Genomic DNA, 23552 nt, shown 5'->3' on the forward strand with positions numbered 1-23552 from the left:
TGGAGCCAAGTCCATGTCACTGAGTGACTTCCCTTCAATAGATTCTACTATTGCCTTTATCAACCTCTTCTCATCAAAATCATTGGAGACACAAATCCACAGTTTGGGATAGAAATGTTCAGTTACTCTCTGATCATTGAAGACCATTTGGGAAAGAGTTGTCTTTCCTAGTCCCCCCATACCAAGTATTGGGAGGACTCTGAGTTTTTGGGCATCACTAGCATTGTTTATTAGGATTTTCACTATCTCATCATTTTCTTTGTCCCTTCCATAAACTTGTGGTTCAGTTAACACAGAACCTGGTGCAAGCAATGTCCAGATGAGAATATTGTTACATTCAAGCTCATTAGGAGTCGGCAGAAAATAGTTAAATAGAAAAGGGTTTTGCACAATAAAGAGATATGGATGAGATGAGGAGCAGGTTGAAAACTTTGAAACTTCCCTTCTCCCCAAAAACCACATGAATTTGATACATAAAATGATCAAATATACTTGTCGTTATACTATTAGTCCAAATATACTGCACCCTTTATACTTCGGCGCAATTTTTCCTTTAATCTTGACGGGAAGACATGTGACAAGCATCAAATCAAATAATTCACCCATAATGTTTTTGGTTGCTTCTCTGTATCATGATTTAAATTTGGTAGCTTTGTTAGAGGATGATTTAAGTTTCTATTCCATTTTTGTAGTTTAGACGTGTCTGATAATTTTCCATTAAAGTACCTTGATATCATTTTGTTGAACTTGTTACTTTTATGTAAGAAATAAACGATGGAACTCTATGCTCCAACTTTATCCCCCTATATTCCACTCTGAAAGAAATCCAGCCTAATCATTTCTTTTTCTTCCTTGAGACAAAATTTACCAAAATTTACACTCAGTTCATGTCTAGAAAGACCACCGTCATCGAGAACGTAATATTAATTTGTTAAATATGCCTGTTATGTTTATTGTTTCTTATTGGATTAAGACCCCAATGCAGCCCATAGAGAAACAGAACAGAAGAAAACCTCTTTTCTCTGAGCTGCTTCGTTAAGAAAAGCAAAACGGATGTAGTCTTCTATATGGGAGGAGTATGTTTGCACTGAAAGTATAACTAGAGGTATATTTAAACTATTTCCAATAGTACATGAGTATATTTGACCTTTACATAATTTGATCATTGCCCAAAACAAATGAATGAATATAAACTAAGTTGTAATACTACTAATTTAAGATGAGTACCTGTTTCCCGTGTAGCAGCTTGTCTCTCTATAATCTTTTCTTGCAAATGGAAATTCTTTCTTTCCTCAGCAATTGCATTCAGTTTTTTCATCACTTGGTCCATCCTTTTCCCAACCTTGTGACGGAAAGGGATTGCCTTTGGATGATAACGGCCATATTCAGACTGCAAGAATCTTGTGGCCTCAGTTTTATATTCATCCAAGATGTCATCGACTTCATATGTAGCAGCATTGAGTTTTTGCAACCAATTTTCTAGTGGCTTGTCGTTGAGTTGCTTCTCCTGAGCATCTTCAAGGACAGCTTGGATTGTAGAGAAGATGCTTGAAAGCCTTTGGAACTCATCTTGAAAACCGAAAAGCAATACAAGTTCTCCTTTGAGGACAGAAGTGAGATTGTCTAGCAGAACTTGAATGAAAGCTTCAGCCATATGTGGAAATCACTATTAAGAATATTAGATCTGTGACTATGAATGAATGTGTAATTTTGAAGCCAAGATGGGCTAGTTGGAATGAAATAGAAAGCTTGACTTGTAATAATATAATTTCAATTATTTCATGGAAATTTCACATATGGAATCTCAAAATCCAAGGCGTTTTGGTCCTTTTTTTAATCTCTCAAGTTGTCAACTTGTTCTTTTGTTTTGTTTTCTATTTTCTCCGTTCATTTTTATTTGTCATTATTTGATTTGACAAATTCATTAAGAAAATAATTATTAATATAAATATTTTACTAAACTATCCCTATTAAATTATTTAATACTAAGGATAAAATATAAAAAAAATAATTGTCATAGATTAAAAATGACAAATAAAAATAAAAATAGAACCGAGCAAGTATTATCTTTTTTCGTCGGCAACAACTACTCCCCTCATTGGCAGTTTCCTCTTTCCTAATTAATTAAAGCTGAAACAAGTCATTGGCGGCTAAAATGATTTAACCTTTTGCCTCTACGGATTTTTTTCATGGTTCGTACAAAATTCAAAATGAACATTTAGTTTTTTTTATATATATTTGCCCTTTTCTTTAGTGAAATTTGCTTCTAGGAGATAAATTACACTATTTATAAAGTTATATTTATGATTTCACAAAAAATAATAGTGAAAAAGTATAATTTAAATTATGTCTTTAAATGTGTTTCTTAATTAATCTGCATTGCCTCACAGATTTAATTAATATAGAATAGAGAAAGTAGTGTTTTCAAAACTTTAAAAGTAAGTGCAACGAAACTTTTTATGCTAAATGAATCACAATTATCATTAGTTAGAGGGCTCTTAGTAGCGCAATTGGTTGATTACTTGAACTCCCAACTTGTTGATAAGTTTCGATTCCCTACATTGTAATTACCGCCCCATTTCCTCTTTCTCTATCTGCAATTTGTAAAATAAAATAATTTTTTTTTATCATTAGTTATGAAAGGATTATTTAAGAGAATTGTTTTTTATTATGTCCCCATGGACCCACCACCACATCATTTCACTTCATCATCTTCTTCTTCTCTCTATATTTTCATCAAATTTTAAAATTAATTTTATTATATATAAATCATAATTCTTTAAGATTATTTTTGGATATTGTTGTCATCTAATTTCTCTCTTTTTTCATCATACTAGTTTTTTTGACACGTGCATTGCACGATTACCAATTCCAAAAATATATGTTAGAGTAAATAGTTGCTTATTTAAGTGAAGATTTGAATAATAAGCTTAGCAAAAAATAATATTGCAGATTCTTTTGTGAATGTTCAATATGGATGACAACAATATGAAGATGTATATATTTATTTCAATTGATGATGTTCAATCATGTAGTTAGTCTTATCTCACTAATATTACCTTATAAACATTATTTGTTTTGTATTTTTCTTGTCATCTACCCAGATGTGCTTTGCATGTGTACTCCATGTCAAATTGTTTAGATGTCATATGAACATGTGAAGAGAACAACTGCATTTTATATATTCACATATTTTCACATTTGTTGTGAGTTTTTTTTAAAAAAAAGAAAAGAACCCGGAATATTTTAAAATAATATATTTTGAAGTTAAAAGATCTTGTTAACTTGATAATATATTTGTGACATATATAATACTTTAATTTAAATACAACTACCTACCCAAATATAAATATATATTTGCATTAATGAAAATATTTATCTCATAAAATTAGCTATTAAATAAATACTAAAAATTAAACTAATACAAACTTCAACTGGCGTTATTACAAGTCATATAAACTTTTCTTCGTCCAAAATACTGAAATATTAAGAAATAGTAAATAAGTAAAACAAAAGGGCAATGTTTATATTGTAATAACTATTTTGAAGCAAATTTCTTGAGAGTCTAAATCACATAAGTAACATTGATAAATAAAGTCATTCTTTTGTCTTGACTCTTGAGCATCAAAAAACAAATCGTGAGAATTCTCTAAATTTTGGAAAAAGATATTCAGAAGCATATATCTACATCACAAGAGAAATTGTTAACAAAAACAAATGAATTTAGACTATATCATGTTAACTTCGTATATTGGAACATTACATACTAATATATATATTAAGCGAAACAATAATTATTATATCATCAAAAATATTTTCCTGATCAGGTACTTGAGGTCATGAAATATACCCTCTTAGGATAGATCGACTTACTTCATCAGAATAGTGGTACCTCATATTCCGCTAAACTTCGAACTCACTCAACGACAATAAATCACAGAATTTTTTTTAAAGTGCAAAAAGAAGAAGAAGAGTAGAAGATTTAAAAAAATTGTGGTGGAAAATTGAGAGGAAGCCCCTCTATTTAAAGTCAACAAAGGGTAATATAAACAAATATTTTTTGTGTCTTATTTGAAAAGTCATGACTTTTTTGAGAAGTCACGACCCTTTGAAAAAGTCACAACTTATTGAAAAAGTCACAACTCTTTAAAAAAGACACAACTCCTTGGAAAAGTCACAACACATTGAAAAATCACAATCCTTTGAAAAAGTCACAACTCATCGAAAAAGGACTTAACCCTTTTGAAAAAAGTCACAACTCATCGGAAAAATCACAACCTAAGTTAGGAATATTATAATAATTTAACATTCAAGTTAGGAGTTCATGTTTTTAAGGTAATATACCTATCTATAGATAGATAAAAGCCATTGTATTATAAAAATTATCATATATTTTTTTATTAAAAAGCCGTTCAACTTTAAATTATATAGCATAAAAGTCAAATTATTAAAAGCTTTTTCACTTGAAAATCTTTCAACTTTGACCAATTTAACTAGAAAGTAAATTTCACCTAAATTTTAATAATTTATATTAAAAACATGAAACAACACTCAAAAGTAAACGTATATTTAACTTCATAACACAATATTTGTTTGGATATGCAATATTACAACAGACACCCAATTAGCAAGCATGTCAATCAACCAGAACCAAAAAGAGAGGGAGAATCAAATAAAATCAATTACCTGGAGAATGACAGAGAATCGAAAAGCAACAACGACTGTAATCGGTATCAATTACTTTCAGTGTCATATTGTATGATTTTATAAAATTTGTTCAATTTTATACAAGTTTAAGTGTCTATTTATGCGCATTCAGAGTTAAAATCATGTCTGTCCACGAAAATCAAGTTAAATGTCATGTTTATATATACTAAAAAAAACATGAATAGTTCTATTTGGTGTTTTTTCCACGTGACACAACATTTATTCAGAAAGTGATAATCAACAACATTATTGTTCGCCAATAAATTACAACATTAACAAGTACGTCTCAATTTATGTGACACTTTTTATTTTTCGAGAGTTAAATAATTTAAGTTTGACCGGGAATTTGCGCATGGAATCTTCAATTTTTTAAAATAAATTTTATATATTTGTAAACTACGTAAAAGTACTAAAGTCACAATAATTGATAATTCAAAATGTTTAAAAGATCTATGAAAAATTTACGGTAAAAAATAGACTTGTTTGAATCTCGAAATCTAAAAAGTGTCGCATAAAATGAGACGGAGGGAATATAATACAGATGGATCTTACAAATCATTGATTTGTTTTCAAAATAAAATCAGAAAATTACATACAATAAGATACTCACAATTTACAAACAAAGAAACAATTACAAATAAGTAATAGATTCTCAAAGCGTATAATACAAATAGATTGTTGATTTGTTTCCAAAAGAAAATAACATCCAATGAGAGAGAGACTCACAAAGAAACAACCGTAGAAAAAAATTACATACAATCACAATGGCAGGAACCAAAAAGACTCACAAACAAAGAAACAATTACAAATAATACTTAGGAATATATTTCCACATTAGGAATGTGTGCAATTTTGTGCCAGTCTTCTCCTATTTCCTTCTTACACAGCTTTTTCACTTCTTACCCTTTTTAAAAAAGAAAAGAACCCGGAACATTTTAAAATAATATATTTTGAAGTTAAAAGATCTTGTTAACTTGATAATACATTTGTGGCATATATAATACTTTAATTTAAATACAACTACCTACCCAAATAAAAATATATATTTGCATTAATGAAAATATTTATCTCATAAAATTAGCTATTAAATAAATAATAAAAATTAAACTAATACAAACTTCAATTGGCGTTATTACAAGTCATATGAACTTTTCTTCGTCCAAAATACTGAAATATTAAGAAATAGTAAATAAGTAAACAAAAGGGCAATGTTTATATTGTAATAACTATTTTGAAGCAAACTTCTTGAGAGTCTAAATCACACAAGTAACATTGATAAATAAAGTCATTATTTTGTCTTGACTCTTGAGCATCAAAAATAAATCGTGAGAATTCTCTAAATTTTGGAAAAAGATATTCATAAGCATATATCTACATCACAAGAGAAATTGTTAACAAAAACAAATGAATTTAGACTATATCATGTTAACTTTGTATATTGGAACATTACATACTAATGTATATATTAAGCGAAAAAATAATTATTATATCATCAAAATTATTTTCCTGATCAAGTACTTGAGGTTATGAAATATACCCTCTTAGGCTAGATCGACTTACTTCATCAGAATAGTGGTACCTCATATTCCACAAAACTTCGAACTCACTCAACGACAATAAATCACAGACAAAATTTTAAAGTGCAAGAAGAAGAAGAGTAGAAGATTAAAAGAAATTGTGGTGGAAAATTGAGAGGAAACCCCTCTATTTAAAGTCAAAAAAGGGTAATATGAACAAATGTTTTTTTGTGTCTTATCTGAAAAGTCATGACTTTTCGTAGAAGTCACAACCCTTTGAAAAAGTCGCAATTCTTTAGAAAAGTCACAACTTATTAATAAGGGATAATACATATATTGGATCCTAAACTTGGCTTCAAATTTTAACTTTGACCTCCAACTTTCATAGTGCACAAATAGGCACTTTAACTTGTATAAAGTAGAACAAGTAAACACACGAGTCCTACATGGCACAATACACGTAGGACACCACGTAGGACAAAAAATGACATGTAGGATGCCATGTAGGACATGTGTGTCTATTTGTTCTATTTTATACAAGTTAAAGTGCCTATTTGTGCACTATGAAAGTTGGAGGTCAAAGTTAAAATTTGAAGCCAAGTTTAGGGTCCAATATATGTATTATGCCTATTAATAAAGTGTCACATAAAATGAAACGGAGGAGTATAATACAGATGGATCTTACAAATCATTGATTTGTTTTCAAAATAAAATCAGAAAATTACATACAATAAGATACTCATAATTTACAAAGAAAGAAACAATTACAAATAAGTAATAGATTCTCAAAGCGTATAATACAAATAGATTGTTGATTTGTTTCCAAAAGAAAATTACATCCAATGAGAGAGAGACTCACAAAGAAACAACCGTAGAAAAAATTACATACAATCACAATGGCAGGAACCAAAAAGACTCGCAAACAAAGAAACAATTACAAATAATACTTAGGAATATATTTCCACATTAGGAATGTGTGCAATTTTGTGCCAGTCTTCTCCTATTCCCTCCTCACACCGCTTGGCCAGTGTTGGACATCTCCTAATTGTTAAAGTTGTGAGGGCTGTTAGGTGCTGCAATCCCTCCGGTAAACATTTTAGCATCTTACAGGATGTAACAAATAACTCGGTGAGTGAAGTTAAACCTTTCACCCCTTCCTCTGGGAGACTCTCTAGTGCGTCACAAAATTCAAATTGGAGACTCTTCAAAGCATTGAGACTAGCCAGGCTGGTAGGCAGCTCTTTGAGATTATTGAAGTCAGAGATATTCAAGTATTTGAGATTTGCAAGGCTATTGAACATCTCTTCTGGTAATGAAGTATCTTCTTCATTATCGCTAATGTTGAGGGAAGTAAGAGCCCTAAGATTAGAAGAAAGGGTCAGAATAGGGCAATAGCGAATCTCCATCTCTTCAAGCACAGGGAATTGCTCTCCTCCTTCCTTTTTCACCAATCCTTTCAGATTACCAAAATATGTTATACAAAGTTTTCTCAGGGATGGAAACCTTATTCTTCTGGGGAATCCAGAATCAACATCAACATCAACATACTCCACACACCCATATTGTAACTCTAGACTTTCTAGACAAGGCAGATCACCAAAGGGTGGTAAGCACGAGCAGTTTCTGCAGTCGGTAATTACAATAGAGACAATATTTTTCAATACTGAGTGATTCATCCACTCTGGGAGACGGAATCCTCTGAAGCCATTGATTGTTAAAGAAGTCAAATTGGGGTGTGGTTTGAGGGCTTCAAGCACTTTAACATCTTCTGATTCATATCTATGTGGTCCGCTGTCCCAACTCATGATTAAAGAATGCAGATTCCCTTTTGCAGATAAATTGGCTTCTTTTGCGTCCTTATCATTCTTCACTCTCTCAAGATGCGAGATTTTAATTGAGCCATAGAGATTTAGGCTTCCTAGTTCACCAAGTTGATAACCTTTCTTCTTTCCAACAACAAAGCAATCTAGAGTCTTAAGGCATGTCAAAGATCCTATCCTTGGTGGCATACAAGTCAATTTATTGCAACCATCAAGAAAAAGAGTTCGGAGACTACCAAGTTTACTTGTTTCTTTTGGCAAACGATAAATTCTGGTGCAATATTGTAGATCAAGAGTTTGCAGATTTTGAAGCTTGCATAACTGCTTTGGAAAACTACATATGTTATTGCTAGAGAGGTTCAAGTATCTTAAATGTACTAGATCTCCAATGGAAGATGGTAACTTCTTAAATTTTGAGTAACCTAGATTAAGCACTCTTAATGAGACAAACTTTTGCCAGAGAGAAGGAGAGTAAAAAGACACCAGTTCAGCGAAACCAATGGACATCATCCTATGTGGGTAACCTTTTACATTTATTTCGCGGATATTGCTGCTTGATGCGCTTGCTGAAAACAGAGATGTAGCCAAATCATGGATGAGATCATGCATCTTGAAATAAGTTTTACCATCTTTAACTTCAATATCTTGGAAAAGAGACCTCAAGCATAATTCTTTCCATACTTCATTGCCCACATCCTCTAGCTCCATGTTTCCTTTTGATAAAAGAAAACCGTGAGCCATCCAGAGAGAGATTAGCTTTTCTTTTTCCATTTCAGTGTCCTTTAGGAAAACTGCACAATACACAAAGCATTGTCTCAAATCAAGTGGAAGATGATGATAACTAAGCCTTAGGGCAGGCATAATAGACCTTTCATCTTGAGGTAAATTCCAAATCTCGCTATCTCTCACATGTTCCCATTCTCTTTCTTCTCTCTTGAAGCGCAAAAGACCTCCAAGAGTCTTGGCTGCTAGAGGCACACCACCACTTTTTTTCACAATCTCCTTTCCGATAGCCACAAAGTTAGGACTTATTTCTTCTTGATGTCTAAATGCACGTTGTATGAACAACAACCAACAGTCTTCTTGAGACAGATTTGACAATTCATATGGTTGCAAAGTTCCCATAATTGATCCAACCTTTTCAAGACGAGTAGTAGTTAGAACAGAAGCACCACTTGCTCCAACCTTCAACACTGCTCTTAAATTATCCCACTTATCTTGATCTTCATTCCAAACATCATCTAAGACAAGCAAGTATCTTTTTCCATTCAACAACTCCTGAAGCTTCTTCTGAAATGAAGCCAAGTCCTCGACATCAAGAGAACTTCTTTCAATATTACCTATAATTGTCTTTATCAATCTCTTCTCATCAAAATCATCTGAGACACAAATCCATATTTTGGGATGGAAATGGTCAGTTACTCTCTGATCATTGAAGACCATTTGGGCAAGAGTTGTCTTTCCTAGTCCCCCCATACCAAGTATTGGGAGGACTGAAAGCTCTTGGGCATTACTAACATTGTTTATCAGGATTTTCACTATCTCATCTTCCTCTTTGTCCCTTCCATAAACTTGTGGTTCAGTTAAAACAGAACCTGGTCCAAGCAATGTCCACACGAGAATATTGTTACATTCAAGATATTTGCACACCTTAAAGAGATATGGATGAGTTTGAGGAGCAGGAAACATGAGAAAATCATGTTGAGTTACCACTTGGTAAAGTGAAAAATGCTAGAGCAATCATTAAGTCTGTATTGAATTCACAATTTTTTCGTGGTCTAAATAACTGAGTTTTTTTTTTAATTAAAACCACCATGAATGGTGGGCGGTTAGGCTAGACACCAACTTGTTGATTGACCAAAAAGTTGTTAAGATGCGTTTTTATCATCCTTTCCGTTAGTAGACAAAAAATTTGAAGGAAGAGTTCATCCTTCTGCAAAAAATGTCTACAGTTGATGTTGATAGGAGTAAAGTTCTTCTACAATCTTAAGAACTTTTAGAAAATAAGCTATATATCAATCATCAAAGTTAGTGAAGAGTTAAGACACTTGAGACTAACATTTAGGGAAAATCTTTGAAACTTTCCCTCACCCCAAACACACACATGAATTTGATAATTGCCAAAAAAATGAATATAGACAAATTTGTTGTAATACTAATTTAAGATGAGCACCTGTTTCCGGTCTAGCAACTTGTCTTTCTATAATCTTTTCATGCAAATGAAAATCCGTTCTTTCCTTAGCAATTGCATCTAGTTTCTCCATCATCTCTTTTATCCTTTTCCCAATCTTGTGACGGAAAGCAATAGTCCTTGGATGATAACGCCCTAATCGAGACTGCTTGAGTCTTGCTGCCTCATATTTACATTCGTCCAATAGGTCATCAACTTTATACGCAGCGGCATTGAGTTTCTGTAACCAGTTTTTAATTGCCTTGTCCTTTAGTTGCTTCTCCTGAGCATCTTCAAGCACGGTTTGGATTGTAGAAAATCTGCTCGAAATATTTTCAAACTCATTTTCAAAATCGAGAAGCAATCCAAGTTCCCCTTGGATGAAAGAAGTGATATTTTCTAGCAGAATTTGAAGGAAAGCTTCAGCCATATATATATACTAGGCTAAACATTATCTGATATTATTGAAAGATTATCATATACAAAAAATAGATTGATTGAACATATACAATATTATGATAAAAAAAATGATTCTCGATAGGAAGATGGTAGCTAGGTATGATCGAAAACATGAAAAATTAAGCTCTAACAAAATAAGGGGTAAAAAATTAAATGGAAGAAAGACAAATGTAACACTTTTTCGGATGATTAAATTACATAACATAATTAAGTGAAATGACAAAGAAAGGAAGAAGAGAGTTTCCATCTCATCACTTACCCAAAGTATGTAAATTAGTGAAAATGCTACTTTGAATTCCTTCGACAATTGCCTAAAAACTAATTATTAAAAGAGAAGTTTCTCAAAACATGAAAATGTATTAGTTACTAACTATGCTTGCTAAAAGGCCAACTTTGTGAATAGATAGCTTTCAACCTCCATGAAGATTTTCAACATCCATTTTCATCAATGCAAGCTCCGTATGAAGTTTTAGAATTTGTATAGATTTCTCTCCTGAAAAAAATAAAATATAATGAGAGTAATCAGTGATCAACTAATGCATTTAGAGAGAAATAAAAAATTTGCTTAATAATCATGAATTTTTGCAAAAAATATGACCACCGGCACCTCTTTGCTACACAAATATGATATATAACTCTCATAATTAATTACCACTACAACTCTTCATTAACCTTCTTTATTATAATTATTATAGCAATAAGCATTTATAGGTAATGGGAGAAAGAATTTAATTACCAAGGAAATCAAAAGACCAAAACGGAGAAAACAAACAAGCAGGTTATGATGATTAGCATTAGTATAATAATATTATAATATTATTATTTAATATTTAATTAATTAATTTTTATAACTTTTTTATTTAGTGTAGGGGTAAAATGGTTATTCAACTTTTGACTTGGATTCTTCCCACTTTTAATAATATATGATATATATATATTGAACTTAAAATTACTAGAATTGTTGTGAGTAAGCAATGAATCTAAAGTAAGATTTTGGAATGAAATATGGACAGCTGAAAGTAAGAAGCACAAACTCAATTATACACATTTTGTTTCTTCAATCCAATAACTAACTGTTGGTTTTGATTTAAAACATTTTTTTGGCATCTCTTTTATGGTGGGGTAATCTTTCAACTATGTCTATAAAAAGTTTCCAAAAAAAAAAGTGTTTTTTTATCTTTTCTATCTGTCACTCTGCCACTATTATTCCTGTCTTTTTTTTTTTGCAATCATACTTACCTAAAGAGGCTCTTTTCTCTTTTGTTTTTTTCATTCTTTTTTTTTAAACAAGCATTTCTCTTAGACTATGAAGAATTACGTGGATCATAATCTATCAAATTAAAGTCCTTGTCAACCATCCAACTGTTATTCATTACGAATTCATATCAAGAAGTTATGGTCATTTTAGTGAAGCACTATCAACCAGTCAAGTCCCGACGAATCACTTACGGAGCATAAGTGGATTTTACGGACAACTGAAAGTAAGAAGCACAAAGCTTAAGTTGATGGAGGTGTAATACTTACAAACTTTTAAAACTGTTTTTCAAACATTTTTTTTGGCATCTCTTTTATTTTGGGTAATCTTTCTAAAGAAATATTCTTATCTTTCTTGATACATAGTACGCCAAATATGAACAAGGGGAGGATTTTGTTAGGATCGAAAATAATTAGGTGTAATGCGGAATCTAGCAAAGCGAATCTCGAAAGACCATGAGTAAGAAGACAAACGAGAAACACACCAAAAGACACAAAGATTTAACGTGGTTAGGTCAATCGACCTACATGTCCACAAAGGAGATGAACAATCCATTATAAATATGAGAGTACAAAATATAGAGAGAAACAACCTCAACCAATTCACTCGAAATACAAGAAGGTACACAAAATTCTCCCACATAACCGTAACTCTCAAAACCCTATGACTACATTGTGAATGTTGATTAAGTTAGAAGGAACAAACCTATATTTATAGAGTCTTAAACCTTTTCCTACAAAAAAAGTACTAGTCAAATATCAAAACTTTTTCCTAAAAGGAAAACCTATTTATGGTAAGAAAATCAGGGAAAATAAAACCCAACAAATCTCCCCCTTGGCCTGAATTTCTGACAAAATAAATTTGTCCACCTTCTTCACATAATCTTTAGGATCTTGCATCTCTTCTCCATAATCTCCTTCATCAAATCTATGTCTCGACACAGAGAACCTCTGTGAAACAATTTCTCCAACAAAAATCTTCCTTACTGTAAAAAAGGTTGCGACTAGAACTAAACCGGCCAAGATGAATACCCATCTCTAGCCTGGCTCCATCATTAAACCATGACCCTGATACCACTTGTTAGGACTGAAATAAGCAGGTGTAATGCGAAAGCTAGCAAAGCAAACCTCAAAAGACCATGAGTAAGAAGACAAACGAGAAACACACCAAAAGATACAAAGATTTAACGTGGTTCGATCAATCGACCTATGTCCACCAAGGAGATGAAAAATCCACTATAAATATGAGAGTACAAAATATAGAGAGAAACAACATCAACCAATTCACTTGAAATACAAGAAGGGACACAAAATTCTCCCCCATAACCGCAACTCTCAAAACCCTAGGACTACATTGCGAATGTTAATTAAGTTAGAAGGAACAAGTCTATATTTATAGAGTTCTAAACCTTTTCCTACAAGAAAAGGACTAGTCAAATATCAAAACCTATTTATGATAAGAAAATCAGGGCAAGTTAAACCCAACAAATCTCCCCCTTGGCCTGAATTTTTGACAAAATAAATTTGTCCACCTTCTTCACATAATCTTTAGGATCTTATATCTCTTCTCCATAATCTCCTTCATCGAATCTACGTCTCGACACAAAGAACCTCTATGAAACAATTTCTCCAACAAAAATCTTCATTATTGTCAAAAAGGTTGCGGCTAGAACTACACCCACCAAGATGAACACTCATCTCTAGCCTGGCTCCATCATTAAACCATGACTCTGATACCACTTGTTAGGACCGAAATAAGCAGGTGTAATGCAAAAGCTAGCAAAGCAAACCTCGAAAGACCATGAGTAAGAAGACAAACGAGAAACACACCAAAAGACACAAAGATTTAACGTGTTTCGATCAATCGACCTACGTCCACAAAGGAGATGAACAACCCACTATAAATATGAGAGTACAAAATATAGAGAGAAACAACCTCAAACAATTCACTCGGAATACAAGGAGGTACACAAAATTCTCCCTCATAACCGCAACTCTCAAAACCCTAGGACTACATTGCGAATGTTGATTAAGTTAGAAGGAACAAACCTATATTTATAGAGTCCTAAACTTTTTCCTACGAGAAAAGGACTAGTCAAATATCAAAACTTTTTTGTAAAAGAAAAACCTATATATGGTAAGAAAATCAGGGCAAATAAAATCCAACATATTTATCAGTCAAAGGGAATTTGATTCCTCTCCATAACACCTTTTCTCAATTTTCTAAGTGACACTTGTCATATTAAAATCTAGATTAAATTAATTTATCAATCCTCTTAATCATAGTTAAAGACTAAGTTAGGTAAAATACACACCAATATTGCTAAGAAAAATCTCAATCTTCAACAAATTTTGACTGCTCATTAATATTATCAGTTTAGGTATACTTTCTAAATTACTTTATTCTATGATATTATTTTCTTAATACCGGTAAAAGTAGATTTTATTGAAATTTACTCCCTCTGTCCTTAATTACTTGTCTATTTTTTTTTTTTTAGTTGTCCCTAATTATTTGTCCATTTTTGACAAATCAAGAAAGGACAAAAAAAATTACATGTTATACCCTCTATTAATTAATTTGAAAAAAGTAGAACTTTTTGAAAATCTTAAGTTTTTAATTCATTCACTTCATAACTAATATGGGTAAAATGGTAAACTCATTATGTCAATAATTTTTTTCTTAATAGATGTGTCAATTCAAAAGTGGACAAGTAATTAGGAACAGAGGGAGTGTTGAATTAGGAGTTATGATTATCAAAAGTCATAAGAGTTATGGAAATAAAGACAATTAAGTTTTTATATTAAAGAATATGAATAAATAGAGTAATAATTGACACATTCATTTTTGTATAGTAATAAAATAGAAATATTGTCAACAAAAAAAGAAGAAAAAAATGGAATTCTTGGTCAAAGAAAAGTGTCGCATCACTTTTCTTTGATCTAGCTTTATATGGAGTATATAAATATAGATATTGATAGATATAGATTTGTTTCTTTATAATTTTTATTTTTGATTTCTAGCTTTATCTGTTAGTTTATTTATCTAAATTAGTTGGAATGAAATATGGACAGCTGAAAGTAAGAAGCACAAACTCAATTATTCCACCATTAAATCTTTAAATCTTTCTTGATTCATATATAGTACGCCAAATGTGTCAAACTTCTTCTATTAGTTTTTTTCTTTATATGAAAAGCTCACTTTTTAAAATAAAACTATAACATATTATTGATAAAATAAAAATTAAAATGGGACTTTTCGCATTTGGAAGCCTAAGGCACGTGCCTTTTTTTTTTTTTCAAACTTATTAGTGTCTTCCCTGCTTCAAATCCAATTTAAATCTCCACCAAAACGATTTCAAATTTTGTATATAACCTCCTTATACTATTTTCAACGAGTCTAAACAATACTCACTCCTTAGACGTCTCGAATCTTCATGCCTCATAGGCTCAAACATATCAAGCAACATTGAGTTTTTACTTTAAAAAAAAAGCATTTTGAAACTTTTCAAAACAGTGTTTAGAAGGCTGAATTTTGAATAAGTCTGCAAGGTAAGCTGAAAACTTGGTTCATCAAATATTACATCTCAATTTTCTATTTATACTTTTTCTATACATTTTATTTGTCATATTTGGATTTGACATGTCAATTAAAAAAATAATGATTGACATGACTATGTTACTACACTTGCTCTCTCTCCCATTTTTATTTTTTTTTCCTCTTTGTTGTGTTTATTTGATTTGGGCACTAGGCCCAAATGAGTATTGTAACTCTTATTTACATTCATCAGTAAAAATGCTTGGCCAGATTTCGATCTAAAAAAAAAAAAAGAGGGTGTAATTGCCTATTTCAAAAGTTTTAGTTTTTTCTTGTTTATAGTTTTTCTCATTTAATTTTTGCAATAGAATTTTGAATAGTGTAAAACTCATTATGGTTAGATAATCGTATATTTATTTACGTACCAAAAAATTCGTAAATCAACTCAAAATGGATCGAACTGGATGAATGTATGCCCAAATTCGATGTCCATCACTAAGTTTATATTAAATGTAGTGCCACCCGCAATTCTCAAATTCTGGATTAGCCTCTGCAAGTGACTTAAACTTGCATAAAATTGAACAAATAATGCATGTGTCCTATGTGGAGTCCCTACACATACATCATATTTGCTAATTTGACAAATTTGATTTTACCATTGCTGAATATAACAATGTCATTATCAACATAGCTTAAATTGTTACTCTGAGGCACCTTTGTTGTTTATGAAAAAGGAAACGAACTTCTCATTAGCTATAATATCTTTTCTAACACCGTCAATCTCCAACTCTGCTAAAATCAACGCTTTCAGATTCATAAATGAAATTGATTCTCCAACGACAATTCCATCAACCTTGTAACCTTCGTAATTAACATCGCTTACCCAAATTCCAGAATGCCATAACAAAATTGTGATATTCATCATCTAAAGCTGTTTTTTTCAAGTTCTTAGAATGTAGATCCACTTTACCACAATAAATTTGGTTAGTTGAAGGAGCTCTAATTTGAAATTTGAATTTATCAATCAGTTACGTAATGGAATTGAAGGTTTACAATCTGTTAGGCGTGAATTATGGGATTTATAGTTATTAAATCAAATCTACGTTATTATTTCCTTCTGAAACGCAACAACTATTATCTGGAATGTATCAAACCTTATATATCCCGTCCACAACGCTATGTATCCCGCAAACAACATTTTTAGGGGATTTTTGGTAAATAGAAAACTAGAAGGAATAGGATGTTATTTAGTACTTATAATATGTGGTTCCTATAATTTATAGATTTCAAGTATACTTCATTATTCACTTATATAATAAAAGAAAATTGTGTGCCATCCAGTGATTGATGCGATTTTTCTTTTCATTTTATCAATCACATAGAAAGCAAAGCATTGCCTCAAATCAAGTGGACGGTGATGATAACATATTGAGGGCTCGTTTGGTATGAGGGATAATACCAAATAGTCCCGGGATTAAATTATAGTACTGCTTATTTTGTTGTTTGGTTGGCAAGTTCGGGATAACTTATCCCAGGATTAATAATTAGTACCGGGATAAGTTATCCCTCTCCTTGGGTGGTATAGTAATCCCGAGATAACTTATCCCGGGATAAAATAGGTAAATGATAAAAATGTCTCTTTCAACCCTTTTGTTATATCACTTTTTACATTAATGAAGGGCATTTTTGTAAACAAATAAATTGTTCTTAAAATTTATTATTTTGAATACAACAAACCAAACACTCAATAAAAAATAATTCCAACACAACTTATCCCATCATAACTAATCCCAACATAACTTATCCCAACATAACTTATCCCATCATAACTCATTTTCAAACCAAACGACCCCTGAGTCTCAAAACACACAATATTTCTAGTTGTCAACTTTGTGCTTCCTTTCCCATTCCTTTGAGTAAATGCTTTTGAAAAATGAAACAAAAATTCCTTTAAATCTTTCTTGATTCATATATAGTACGCCAAATGTGTCAAACTTCTTCTATTAATTTTTTCCTTTATATGAAAAGCTCACTTTTTAAAAATAAAACTATAGTATATTATTGATAAAATTAAAATGGGACTTTTCACATTTGGAAGCCAAAGGCACGTGCCTTTTTTTTTTTTCAAACTTATTAGCATCGTCCCTGCTTCAAATCGAATCCAATTTAAATCTCCACCAAAACGATTTCAAATTTGTATATACCCTCCTTATACTATTTTCAACGAGTCGAAACAATACTCACTCCTTAGACGTCTCGAATCTTCATGCCTCATAGGCTCAAACATATCAAGCAACATTGAGTTTTTACTTAAAAAAAAGCATTTTGAAAACTTTTCAAAACAGTGTTTAGAAGGCTGAATTTTGAATAAGTCTGCAAGGTAAGTTGAAAACTTGGTTCATCAAATATTACATCTCAATTTTCTATTTATACTTTTTCTATACATTTTATTTGTCATATTTGAATTTGACATGTCAATTAAAAAAATAATGATTGACATGACTATGCTACTACACTTGTGCTCTCTCCCATTTTTTATTTTTTTTCTCTTTGTTGTGTTTATTTGAGTTGGGCACTAGGCCCAAATGAGTTTTGTAACTCTTATTTACATTCATCAGTAAAAATGCTTGGCCAGATTTCGATCTAAAAAAAAAAAAAGAGGGTGTAATTGCCTATTTCAAAAGTTTTAGTTTTTCTTGTTTATATTTTTCTCATTTAATTTTTGCAATAGAATTTTGAATAGTATAAAACTCATTATGGTTAGATAATCGTATTTTTATTTACGTACCAAAAAATTCGTAAATCAACTCAAAATGGATCGAACTGGATGAATGTATGCCCAAATTCGATGTCCATCACTAAGTTTATATTAAATGTAGTGCCACCCGCAATTCTCAAATTCTGGATTAGCCTCTGCAAGTGGCACTTAAACTTGCATAAAATTGAACAAATAATGCATGTGTCCTATGTGGAGTCCCTACACATACATCATATTTGCTAATTTGACAAATTTGATTTTACCATTGCTGAATATAACAATGTCATTATCAACATAGCTTAAATTGTTACTCTGAGGCACCTTTGTTGTTTATGAAAAAGGAAACGAACTTCTCATTAGCTATAAGGTTGTACAAGGATCTGAAAAGAAATTCAACATTAATGTTAGCCAATAATTACAACATTAACACAAATGGATCTTAGAAATGGTTGATTTGTTTTCAAAAGAAAAATCAGAAAATTACATCCAATGACAGGAACCAGAGAGACTGACAATTTACAAATAACTAATACATTCTCAAAGCGGATAATACAAATAGATTATTGATTTGTTTCAAAAAGAAAATTACATCCAATGAGAGAGAGACTCACAAACAAACAACCCTACAAACAATTACATCCAATGGCAGGAACCAAAAAGATTCACAAACAAAGAAACAATTATAAATACTAATAGTTATGAATATGCAGATAGGGAATGTGAGCAATTTTGTGCCAGTCTTCTCCTATTCCCTTCTCACACCGCTTGGCCAGTGTTGGACATCTCCTAATTGTTAAAGTTGTGAGGGCTGTTAGGTGCTGCAATCCCTCCGGTAAACATTTTAGCATCTTACAGGATGTAACAAATAACTCGGTGAGTGAAGTTAAACCTTCCACCCCTTCCTCTGGGAGACTCTCTAGTGCGTTACAATGTACAATTTGCAGACTCTCCAAAGCATTGAGACAAGCCAGGCTGGTAGGCAGCTCTTTGAGATTCGTAAAGAAAGAGATTCTCAAGTATTTGAGATTTGCTAGGCTTTTGAACATCTCTTCTGGGAGTGAAGTAGCTTCATTGTTATGGCCTATGTTGAGGGAAGTAAGAGCACTAAGATTAGATGTGGACCTCAAACTTGAGGCATCTGTCAAATAAACTTTCAATGAAGGGAGGGTCGGAATAACAAACACAGGGCACCTGTAAATTTTCATCTCTTCAAGCACAGGGAATTGCTTTTCTCCTTCCTTTTTCAGCAATCCTTTTAGATTACTAAAGTCCAGTATAACAAGTTTCCTCAAGGATGGAAACCTCCCAGAATCAACATCAACATCAACATACTCCACACACCCATTCCACAACTGCAGACTTTCTAGACAAGACAGCTCACCAAAGGGTGGTAAGCATGAGCAGTTTGTGCAATCCTTAATTGTAATGGAGACAACATTTCTCAAAACTGAGTGATTCATCCACTCAGGGAAACGGAATCCTTTGAAGCCGCTGATTGTTAAAGAAGTCAGATTGGGGTGTGGTTTGAGGGCTTCAAGCACTTCAACTTCTTCTGATTCATACCTACGTGGTTCAAACCAATCCCAATTTATGATTAAAGATTGCAGATTCTCTTTTGCAGATAAATTGGCTTCTTTTGCATCCTTATCATTCTTCACTCTCTCAAGATGTCTGATTTCAATTGAGCCATACAGATTCAGGTTTCCTAGTTCCCCAAGTTGACCACCTTTCTTCCCTCCCACAACAAAGTGACTTAGAGTCTTAAGGCATGTCAAAGATCCTATCCTTGGTGGCATACAAGTCAATTTAGAGCAACTATCAAGTAAAAGATTTCGGAGACTACCAAGTTTACTTGTTTCTTTTGGCAAACAAGAAAGTGAGTTGCAATACCGTAGATCTAGAGTCTGCAGATTTTGAAGCTTGCATAACTGCTTTGGAAGACTACACATTTCTCTATTGAAAGAGAGGTCCAGGTATCTTAAATGTACTAGATCTCCAATGGAAGACGGTAACTGATTGAGTTCTATTCTACTCAGATTAAGCACCCTCAACGAGACAAAGTTCTCCACGAGCAAATGAGAGTAGGAAGACTCCACTTTAGCAAAACCAATGGACATCATATGTGAGTACTTATTTACATTTATTTCACGGATATTGCTGCTTGATGCTCTTGCCAAAAACAAAGATGTAGCCAAATCATGGATGAGATCATGCATCTTGAAATAAGTTTTACCATTTTTAACTTGAATCTCTTGGAAGAAAGACCTCAAGCATAATTTGTTCCATACTTCATTACCCACATCCTCTAACACCTTTCCGTTCGATAAAAGAAAACCGTGGGCCATCCAGAGAGATATTAGTTTCTCTATTTCCATTACTGTATCCTTTGGAAATACTGCACAATATGTAAAGCATTGTCTCAAATCAAGTGGAAGGTGATGGTAACTAAGCTTCAGGGCAGGCATAATAGAACTTTCATCTTGAGGCAAATTCCAAATTTCACTATCCCTTAAATGTTCCCATTCTCTTTCTTTTCTCTCGAAGCGCAAAAGACCTCCAAGAGTTTTGGCTGCTAGAGGCACACCACCACTTTTTTTCACAATCTCCTTTCCGATAGCCACAAGGTTAGGATTCATTTCTTCTTGCTGTCCAAATGCACGTTGCATAAACAACGAGCAACAATCTTCTTGAGACAGATTTGACAATTTATATGGTTGCAAAGTTCCCATAATTGATCCAACCCTTTCAAGACGAGTAGTGACCAGAACAGAAGCACCTCGTGCTCCAACCTTTAAGACTGCTTTTAAATTATCCCACTTATGTTGATCTTCATTCCAAACATCATCCAAAATGAGAAAGTATCTATTTCCATTCAACAAATCCTGTAGCTTCTTTTGAAGTGGAGCCAAGTCCATGTCACCAAGTAGTGACTTTCCTTCAATAGATTCGACAATTGCCTTAATCAACCTGTTCTCCTCAAAATCATCTGAGACACAAACCCAAATCTTTAGTTTGAAATGCTCAGTAACTCTCTGATCATTGAAGATCATTTGGGCAAGAGTCGTCTTTCCTAGTCCCCCCATACCAACTATTGGGAGGACTGAAAGCTCTTGGGCATTACTAACATTGTTTATCAGGATTTTCACTATCTCATCTTCCTCTTTGTCCCTTCCATAAACTTGTGGTTCAGTTAAAACAAAACCTGTTCCAACCAATGTCCACACGAGAAAATTGTTATACTCAAGCTCCATAGGAGTCAGCAAAAAGCAGAGATGATTTTTTTGTATTAGACTTTGGGACATATCCTATGAGTAAGCTATGGATTTATCTGAGCCCATATCTTTTGACTTACACCATGTGTGTGTGTGTGTATATATATATATATATATATATATATATGTTAAGAACAATAAATACAAATAATAGATTTTGAACTCAATAAATTAGATGGAAGTTGTAGAATTACGAGTCTTAATCTGGATCCACCTCTTGTTAGATTAGCGAAAATTTTTTGGACTCATGTTCTCAATATTTGCCAAATAATGAATATAAACTAATTCAATTGTTGTAATACTAATGTGTCTAAAAAAATATTTAAGATTAATACCTGTTTCTGGTCTAGCAGCTTGTCTCTCTATAATCTTTTCACGCAAATGAAAATCCGCTCTTTCCTTAGCAATTGCATCTAGTTTCTCCATCATCTCTTTCATCCTTTTCCCAATCTTGTAACGGAAAGCGATTGCCTTTGGATGATAAATCCCATATTTAGTCTGTTTGAGTCTTGCTGCCTCAGTTTTACATTCATCTAAGATGTCATCAGCTTCATATGCAGCAACATTGAGTTTCTGCAACCAATTTTCCAGTGGCTTGTCCTTCAGTTGCTTCTCCTGAGCATCTTCAAGCACATCTTGGATCGTAGTAAACGTGCTTTTAAGCTTTTCGAACTCATCCTTAAAACCAAGAATCAATCCAAGTTCCCCTTGGATGAAAGAAGTTAGATTGTCTAGCAGAACTTGAAGGAAAGCTTCAGCCATAAATCTTTTATTGTGGAAAAATCTTTCAACTGTCTACAGAAAGTTTTCAAAAAAAACACTAGTTTTTATCTTGTTAATCTCTCAACTCTCAAATAGTCCCAACTTATTCAATGGGTAAATATTGTAGTGGTACCAAAATTAATGTTTTGCTGCATAAAAATGTCCGCAATATACTTGTATGAAATTATTTTATTTTGAGTCTCACGCGTGACACGCTTTAAATACCTGTGTGAGGCCTTTTATTAATTGACTTGTGGAGCTTATGAACCCCACCTAAACAATCTTTTCTTCAATATAAATATACCTGAGTTTGCTCAAGAAGTTATAATCATTTTAGTAAAGTACTTGTTGAGATATGTATTATTAATGTCACGCCCCGAGCCTACACCCTGGGCGGGACCGGCTCCTGGAGACCATTGCTGGCCCCAGGCGAACCCTTGGCCTGGCTTTCTTAACTCAGCGGAAACCTACTCAACAGAATAACTCAACGTCATGCAAAGACATAAACAACTTAACTAATAAAAATATGGCCCAAAGGGCAACTCGAGTCTCAAAATAGAATATTTTCACATATATACATATACATGGATGAGAGACTCAAAACTAACTGACTGACTGACTGTCTGACTGTCTATTGAAGCCTCTAATATACTGAGATGGATGTGGGGACAGACCCCGCACATCCTAATAGAACAAAACTAAGTACACAAAATAATTGAGTCCTCCGGAATGCAAGGAGGCTCACCACTGACTCTGGAGTGCTCAGCTGGATCAACGACGTGCAGGATGCTGATCCGGGGTACCTGTATCTGCATCATAAGACGATGCAGGCCAACTGGCATCAGTACATGGAATGTACGAATATGTGAGCTGGAAAAGCTGAACCACAACTTAAGCTTGAAAGGAGAACAAGAGATCACTTACCTTGACTCTGAACGACTCATATACGTAATTGGACTCAAAGTAAAGCAATAAGACACGAGCCATACATATAAAGCTTGTAAAAGAATGTGAACAACTTAGATCGTTAAGGATAAAATGATAACAAACCCAACTTTTCTTTTATAAACATAATACAGCTTTTGTGGGAGGTTCTTTAACCGACAACCACCACTACGAGCCTTAGTGATGATACAACGTTTTACCTCACGTTGCCAAAGGACCATCCTATACCTTGCCATCGATATAGGACCTTACTTTTGCTTAGTGGATCCACTAGCCTAATCTTACGTGATCATCTAAAAAGAGGATACGTCAAGTCCCATGTTGGCGCATGGTTCTTATGGAGAGTCGAGTTA

At 32.9% G+C, this 23552-nt stretch overlaps 3 protein-coding genes across 3 annotated transcripts in view; all 3 read right to left on the reverse strand.

The window, feature by feature from the left end:
- Nucleotides 1-1675, reverse strand: part of LOC125826992 (putative disease resistance protein RGA1) — a 3889-nt gene extending 2214 nt beyond the window's left edge. The window contains exons 1-2 of the mRNA XM_049506348.1: nucleotides 1228-1675; nucleotides 1-299 (exon numbers count right to left, since the gene is read on the reverse strand). The exon at nucleotides 1-299 is cut by the window's left edge and continues 842 nt beyond it. Of these exons, the coding sequence (XP_049362305.1) occupies nucleotides 1-299; nucleotides 1228-1654 (726 nt within the window). The 5' untranslated portion in view covers nucleotides 1655-1675. The remainder of the gene's footprint in view (nucleotides 300-1227) is intronic.
- Nucleotides 1676-7011: 5336 nt separating this feature from the next.
- Nucleotides 7012-11776, reverse strand: LOC125826988 (disease resistance protein RGA2-like). Its single transcript, XM_049506343.1, has 3 exons — nucleotides 11627-11776; nucleotides 10218-10669; nucleotides 7012-9639 (listed from the first exon to the last, which is right to left on the reverse strand). The coding sequence occupies exons 2-3, from the start codon at nucleotides 10642-10644 to the stop codon at nucleotides 7172-7174; spliced, it is 2895 nt and encodes a 964-aa protein (XP_049362300.1). The 5' UTR covers nucleotides 10645-10669; nucleotides 11627-11776; the 3' UTR covers nucleotides 7012-7171.
- Nucleotides 11777-18909: 7133 nt separating this feature from the next.
- On the reverse strand, nucleotides 18910-22254 carry LOC125826661 (disease resistance protein RGA2-like). The gene is made up of 4 exons (XM_049506019.1): nucleotides 21828-22254; nucleotides 20509-21422; nucleotides 19403-20436; nucleotides 18910-19348 (listed from the first exon to the last, which is right to left on the reverse strand). The coding sequence occupies exons 1-4, from the start codon at nucleotides 22252-22254 to the stop codon at nucleotides 18910-18912; spliced, it is 2814 nt and encodes a 937-aa protein (XP_049361976.1).
- Between the last annotated feature and the right edge of the window lie 1298 nt (nucleotides 22255-23552).

The sequence above is a fragment of the Solanum verrucosum genome, unplaced genomic scaffold, assembly GCF_900185275.1.
Source record: "Solanum verrucosum unplaced genomic scaffold, falcon-dt-bn FXZP01000060.1, whole genome shotgun sequence".
In the NCBI taxonomy this organism is placed as follows: Eukaryota; Viridiplantae; Streptophyta; class Magnoliopsida; order Solanales; family Solanaceae; genus Solanum; species Solanum verrucosum.